This window comes from Callionymus lyra, chromosome 17 (genome assembly GCF_982586985.1).
Source record: "Callionymus lyra chromosome 17, fCalLyr1.hap1.1, whole genome shotgun sequence".
Taxonomy (NCBI): domain Eukaryota; kingdom Metazoa; phylum Chordata; class Actinopteri; order Syngnathiformes; family Callionymidae; genus Callionymus; species Callionymus lyra.
This window is the reverse complement of record NC_141834.1, coordinates 13,319,008-13,325,946: the sequence shown is the minus strand read 5'-3', so window position 1 is coordinate 13,325,946 and position 6,939 is coordinate 13,319,008. Positions and strand designations below refer to the sequence as shown.

Sequence of the window (6,939 nt, the reverse complement as noted above, 5' to 3'; positions counted from 1 at the left end):
GACCTATAAACAACATGACTCTGCTTCATGAAGCTTCATCAGTGCATCACTATAAATTTAATGTAGGCCTTTTAACAGTTATATCATATTTTTATATTTTATTATTATAAATATTATTTTATAATATTTATAATATATATATCTTTATTTTATTATACTTTTTTGTTTTTAAAAGCTTAGTAAAATGCCTGATAATGAAGACGATATAGGAATGTTTTCATAATGTTTACAATTGTTTTTAAATCATCAATCGTTTCCATTACAATCTTGCCGCAGGATTGTATCAATTCCTGTGTAGTTATAGCTTAAAATGTGTAGTTAGATGGAATCCAAACATGCCTAAAGTCCTGTACACCATCTATTCCAAAGATCTCCTATTAAAAAATGTATTTTAATAATATGTAACCCATTCTGTGTGAATGTAGTTTAACAATAACATTAACACGACAAACAGGTGCAGAAAAAACAGGTCAGTTTTTATTAAAAAGCCTAATTTACAGCCATTTTTTAAAATATATATATGTTGGAAAAAGGTTTATTCTTGTCATAAGTACCGTGGGATGATAATACACTTAAATAAATATACGATTTTGAGAGATTACAATGTCAGATCCACAAAATAACTTTAACATAACAAAATTGCCCAGAAAAAAACTCCTGGTCAGGTCTGAGTAGTAGTTTTCGACTCCCTTGTAGAGCCATTTATGGAGAGTATCCAGCCTGCAGAATCTATTCTTCACTTGTTCCTCTTGTATATTTTCTTAGCAAAGTTCAAGAAAACCGAATGCGGAAGGTTTTGAGCGTGAGAGGCGATGAGCTTCTGTAGCCGCTCGTAGCTTTCCTCTTCGTATTTGTGGTAACGCTTGGGCATCTGGAGGGTCTCGTACAGAGCCTTGACCTTCTCGACACTGGCATCGTCATGGCGAGCGTAGCATGCCTGAGGAACATCAGAGACGAAAGACTTTTGTCATATATACACTCTTCACAAGGTTTATGATGTTTAATCCTTTAAAAGAAACAGTATAATTATATTTAATTCTTGTTTTCTGTTCACAATCAAAGTAAATGTTATTTTGTGAATTTAAAATTGCTGAGATTTTTCACCTCCAACTGTGACCTCTGTTCAGGGGTCATGACCTCTAGCGCGGTGACCACCAGCCAGCTGCACTTGTTGTCCTGGATGTCGGTGCCAATCTTCCCCGTCACGGCAGGATCTCCATAGCAGTCCAGGTAATCGTCCTGTCAATCACAAAAGTCACATACATTTTCTGGCTGATTTTAGCACTGAAACTACACATGTAATAAACGTCTTTGAAACTTATTATATTGTGTTGCTCAAGGACATTCTTGGAGTTAATATTTAAACACGTGGTGAAGTTCTCTTATCTGGGCTGGTATGAGAGAAATACGATAAGCAGAAATTTCTTCTCATCTTGTTGAAAGTATTTTGTTACCGTAAAGCAAGTTTACAAAGAAAAGAAAATGGATTCAAAACTATGGATGTTATATATCCATATACTTAAATATCAATATATATATATATATATATATATATATATATATAATATATTAATGGATGGATTATGGTTTATATTTTAATAAAGCGAGTATAAAATGAAATATTTTACATTTTATTACAATTAACAGTAACAATATTCAGTGTTTTTTATTTGTAGTAATTACATTTCCAACCGTTAGATGGCAGCAATAATTATAACCTCTGAAGCTAAAGGATGCCCACGAGAGTCTATGACTGAGGATGAGAGGATACAGTCAAACCCAGCAGCTTTTAAAGCTGATGTTTGAACATATTTTGGTTTCAAAACAAATGAAAGCAGTTACGACTTCGTCAAGAGTCATGTGGTCTGTAAATTCTGCAACACCAGAGTCAAATACTCGGACAAAACTACAAATACATCCTGGTTACTACAGTATCACAATGATTTAAATTCATTAAATAATGACCTGGATTTGGAAGAATTCTCCCATCTCAAGCAGGATATGTTTGGCGTTCATGTGCTCCTCCTCACTGTCGATTCCAGCCTGAAGAAACAAACCAGGGATGATTTTTATGTAAAAGTCAACACAGATAAATAAAAAAGACAATAGAAACTGACTCACCATGTACATGGCTGCAGCCACTGGGAGGTAAAACGAATAAAAGGCAGTCTTGTACTTGACAATGGCTTTGTATCTGTGACAGAAGAACAAATGATTCACATAAAATGTCAGATTGTATATCCTCCATTTTAAACATTTTCTACCTCTGCAGAGTGAATCTGTTTAGGTCGATTTGGCCTGGTGGAGCCGTGATGAGGTCCAGAGTCTGGCCCAGTTCTGTCTGGAAGCTGGTCTAGAAAACACAACACCATGAAACCAAGAACCATCGCCTGCAGAAACATTTTTATTTTTTTGTTTTTTTAAGCCAACCTCTGTGAAGAGTTCCAGCAGGTGAACATAGTACGGTTGTTTTCTGCAGTACTTCCGCAACAGTCTGTATATGGAGGCTTCCACCAGGAAGGAGTCGTTGATGGCTTCCAATCCTATCCCATCCTTGAATAATAAACAGTCAGATTATTAAAAAAACAAAACGAAAAAAACAGCTTAATATCAGCTGACCTTCTTGTACCAGCAGGGTTGTCCTCTCCGGGTCACAGAAGCGTCCATGATGTCATCGGCAATGAGGAAAAAGCCCTGAAGCTACAGAAGACAATTAACGTTAATATACTTGAAGAACATCCAGATTAATTTGAAGCTTAATGGGTTTCTTTATTATATACTTCAAAAAAAGTTACTTCTATCAAAAAAATTATTTAAAAAAGGTTAATATTAACCAAATTGCTTCGATAATAAAAGAAAATCCCAAAAATAATAAAAAAAACAATCAAAGATTAGTTGACTTGATGTAATAAAACAGTTCAAGTTTTTATTTGTTCAGGCTTTTCCTTGATTTTCTGGAACTCCTGTTATGTTATAAGTTTTATCTTGACCTTTAAAGTATATACTTTATTGAGTATTGTTTTGATTGTTTAAGCGCTTTGTGACCCTGGTCTGGAAAAGCGCTATACAAATAAAAATGACTTACTTACTAATTAAAAAAAAACCGTATTGAAACCATTTTCTTTAACTGAATTATGGGTATGCAATTTGTGCCTTCATTATTTATTAAATCCCCCAAAAGTTGCTCTCATAATATAAAAAAAATGCAATGTTTTGAGGCCATTTCGTTTTTTTATTAAAGGGAGAACATTTTCAAAGTAATTTTATTTGAAGTAAAAAAAATAGCTTGTAGGTCATTTTTCTTTCTTGAATCAAGTCCTTTCTTTTTTTTATTCAAGTGAGAAAAGTTTTGAGGTCGTATTTCTATTGAAGAGAAAATAGTTTGGAAATACTTTTCTTTTTTGATTGAAATCCAAAAAAGTTTTGAAGTCATTTCTTTTTAGTAGTGAGAAAAAAGTATTTTCTTTTTTAATTCAAGTAAGTAAGTAAGTAAGTAAGTTTTATTTGTAGAGCGCTTTTCCAGACCAGGGTCACAAAGCACCTAAACAATCAAAACAATATTCAATAAAGTATATAATTTAAAGGGCAAGTAGTGAAAATATTTATAAAGTAGTTGTCCTTTTTGACAGAACGTTTTTAACTTTTTCTTGTTATTGACGCTTTTTTAAAAATATTTATATATGTATTTTTGTATTGAATCAACTTTTGTTTCATTGACTAGTTTAACAGGGGAAAAAACTTACCAATTCAATGCACCAGCCCACCACTAGAGCCCGCTGTACTGCATCCTGGGTGAGCTCAGTCGCCGGGACCAGTTCCCTCAAGGACCCGATGACAGAAAGACCTCGGTTCCTCTTCCCCCCTGGAGCATTGTACTCCAGAACCTGGGAGAACCAGCCGTTCAGTCGAAAGGTGACGCACCCCATAAACACCAACCCACCTGTCTGAGTCTGCTCAGGGCATCATCCAGAGCCGGGTCCTTCAGGTCCCTCTCGGTGAGCTCCGTCAGCAGCTCCTCGAACTGCTCCTGGAACAGCTGGGGGTCTGACAGCAGGGGCCTCTTGACGTGGGTCCCGTTGGTGAGGCTCTGCGGGGATGACGAGCACAACATGCGACAAGAGCGTTTGGGCTTCAGCTGGAAGAACGAATGTCGCAGCGCGCGAAGCACTTTCGCCTGAAAACACAACATCCTGTCCGCAACGCCACCAACGAGCGGAAGTAGAAACACCGTCAAGAGAGCCACATATTTCTGCTCAAGTAGTTTTTTTTAAACTGTCCTCGCAGGATTTGTTGCGTTAAACCCATTAGCCGACATGTTTCCTTGCCAAGCCAAGAAGCGTTAACTGACAGTAGCTTTCTACAAATACGACTTAAAGCCGATTGAGTATCGAATATAAAAAAAATAGTATTACTAACGTAATTCTTGTCTTTATCTACTCACCATAATAGCTACAGTCGTTTGACTCAAATATATTGCGAGAAACAAAACAAAAGGCGATGTGGATTATCCTGAACGTGAGGTCTTTGAACGCCTCCCGGGGACCAGGATGTGCGATTGTAGTTCGCGGCGGCGACGCAGAGCGTTTTATTCCAGCGAGACTCGACTCTGACTCCCAATAGGCTTTGCGCGTGGTGCTCGATGGGCGTGGCTCGGGAAGACTCCAGTTGTCATCCGATGCTTCCATTGGTTTTTCCCATCGCGCCAGGATGGGCCTTTACGCCGAGCGACCAATCAGACGGTATATAGGGCGTGGCTAAAGTCAAGTGGGGAGACCTGTGAGCCAATGAACGGTTAGTGTTCAAACCGGTGACGAAAACGAAAAAACATCTTTCAACGTGTAGCTTATATTTCACATTATAGTTTGCCAAAACTTTAAATATTACACATGTAGCAAGAATATGACAGTAAAAACTTCATAAAAAAAGTTACACAATCGATGACAAAGTTGTAGATTTGTTGTTATGATTAGTTAAAATGTATTATATTATATTTATAATAATTAAAAAATCACATTATATGTATGATAGTGATGAATATTATAAAAACGTATTATATATTGAAATGATGGATTTTGCATGTTAAAAGTCACGCAATAAAGAAAAATAAGGAATCACTGACACACACACACTTTTATTTCACATATCAAAGCTTTGCCCGATATTCTGTAAAGCTAGCTGTTCGTATATACATATTTTTAAAATTTACATTTCAAGACAAGAGGTAGAAACACAAGTTTCAGTCTATCAAAGGGTTCTATGTGCATACTTTTTTAACATTTAAAGTAGTTTTTTTTAAGTTACCTTGTCTAAAATCTTTTAAAAATAAGTAACCCTTAATTTGTCGCCACTTTTAAAAAGTTACAGCCAGGATTTATTGCAGGAGACCAATCATAGAGAATTCAGGTTTAATTTGACATTAAGTTTTACAGGAATTATTTTGAATATCATACTTTTCGTTTGCAAGAAAAAAAAACAAATACCAAGCATTCCTTCCAAACATGCAGAAAAGGAGACCATGATAAGTAACTACGAAGGCAATTGTGAAGGTTTATCAGAGCAAAAAACATGCACCAGTGCAACTCAAACCACATGTGCCAGGATCACAGAGATTACATTTCTAAACTTGTGTCTGTGCCGTGCAGTCGTGATTCTTACTAAGAGCTTTTTTTTTTTTTAAAGACCAAAAGAAAAAAAAAAAGTGTTCATTTCAAACTTGACACCTTCAAGGAGCTCTGCACGGAGAAAAATGTTTATCTTACATTAAAGCTAGCTTACTGTGCAATTAAAATCTTTATGAATGGAAGACGTGAGCGGTCACCGGTGACAGCCTTCTTGACGGACAGTATCTGAAAGTGTGTTTTTTTTCACTTTGAGGGAAAAGGAGGTGAAGCGGGTCGTCCGACAAAGCGGTGGTTTCACAGCTGATGTTAGCTTCATGTCGAGAGTAAGCACCACTGATTAAGGCCTTAAAAGATCGTGTAACCTGTTGTCAAGACGACCTTGTGATTTCTCCACCGTCAAAGCTGGTAACCACAGTTTCCCTCCACCACCTCACAGCGCCGACTCAGAGTACAGAGCTCCCGACGATCCGTGCGACGGATAAGGAGCCACCAATCTTCGTATCGAAGAGGTCGAGCTTAGATCTCCGCAGCTGCGCAGGTGGATCCCTTCGCCCGTCGCCCGGCTGCTGTTGTGTCGGTTGTGCCTGCTGTCGCTGTGGGAGTGATGGTGGCCGCGGTGGTGGGAGCGATGGTGGATGGAGTGACCTCGGCCGGTACTCCAGGGGGTCCGGAGAACCTTTCAGAAGAATCGTCAACGATAGCATCAGTCGAGTTTCGACGAACAGATAAATTAAAAAAAAAGGATTTGATAGAACACATACTTGCTCCATGGGAGGGTGGTGAGTCGCTTCTGGTCCGGTTCTCCTCTTAGGCGCCAGTCCGGCGTTCCCAGAATGCTCCGTCGAGGGCGAGAGGTTGCGCCTGGAGCGCTGGAGAAAGCGGGCCACGAGACCTCGTCCCACCTGAAGGGTCAGAAGAACAAAATGATGATAGAAGACAAAAGTGTAACAAACCTGTCTGTTGTTCACACCTTGAGGTCTCCGAGGGAACGGTGGCAGTCTTTTGGATTACGAAGCGGCGACACCTGTGAAGATTTGGGCGGAACCTCCATCTCTTCGGATTTCATACCGTCTTTCCTCGGCAAGACCTCCGATGGATTCACAGAGGTATGAGCCAGCTGACACCCCCCTGAAGACAAACAAATGAGATTAAAATGTCAGTAGATTTAATTCGCATTTTAACATATCTTTGGGAAACCAATAAACAAGTAAGTAAGTCAGTAAGTAATTCTTATTTATATAGCGCTTTTCCAGACCAGGGTCACAAAGCGCTTAAACAATCAAAACAATATTCAATAAAGTATAGACTTTAAAGATCA

General features: G+C 38.2%; 2 protein-coding genes across 4 annotated transcripts in view; both read right to left on the bottom strand.

The window, feature by feature from the left end:
- Nucleotides 1-455: 455 nt before the first annotated feature.
- Nucleotides 456-4,538, bottom strand: fdps (farnesyl diphosphate synthase (farnesyl pyrophosphate synthetase, dimethylallyltranstransferase, geranyltranstransferase)). 3 transcript variants are annotated; one of them, XM_087812620.1, is made up of 10 exons: nt 4,442-4,538; nt 3,941-4,087; nt 3,744-3,884; nt 2,620-2,700; nt 2,431-2,553; nt 2,265-2,353; nt 2,122-2,194; nt 1,966-2,043; nt 1,105-1,239; nt 456-937 (listed from the first exon to the last, which is right to left on the bottom strand). In XM_087812620.1, exons 1-10 carry the CDS (start codon nt 4,442-4,444, stop codon nt 737-739), a joined length of 1,071 nt encoding a protein of 356 aa, XP_087668746.1. In that variant the 5' UTR covers nt 4,445-4,538; the 3' UTR covers nt 456-736. The 3 variants fall into 3 exon arrangements, with proteins under 3 accessions (XP_087668746.1, XP_087668744.1, XP_087668743.1); XM_087812618.1 differs by having other exon boundaries at nt 3,941-4,190; nt 4,442-4,526; XM_087812617.1 differs by lacking the exon at nt 4,442-4,538 and having other exon boundaries at nt 3,941-4,413.
- A 573-nt stretch (nt 4,539-5,111) lies between these two features.
- The window catches only part of entrep3 (endosomal transmembrane epsin interactor 3), an 8,930-nt gene continuing 7,102 nt past the window's right edge, over nt 5,112-6,939 (bottom strand). Inside the window, exons 12-14 of the mRNA XM_087812564.1 lie at nt 6,592-6,749; nt 6,383-6,523; nt 5,112-6,297 (exon numbers count right to left, since the gene is read on the bottom strand). Coding sequence (XP_087668690.1) covers nt 6,052-6,297; nt 6,383-6,523; nt 6,592-6,749 — 545 coding nt within the window. The 3' untranslated portion in view covers nt 5,112-6,051. The remainder of the gene's footprint in view (nt 6,298-6,382; nt 6,524-6,591; nt 6,750-6,939) is intronic.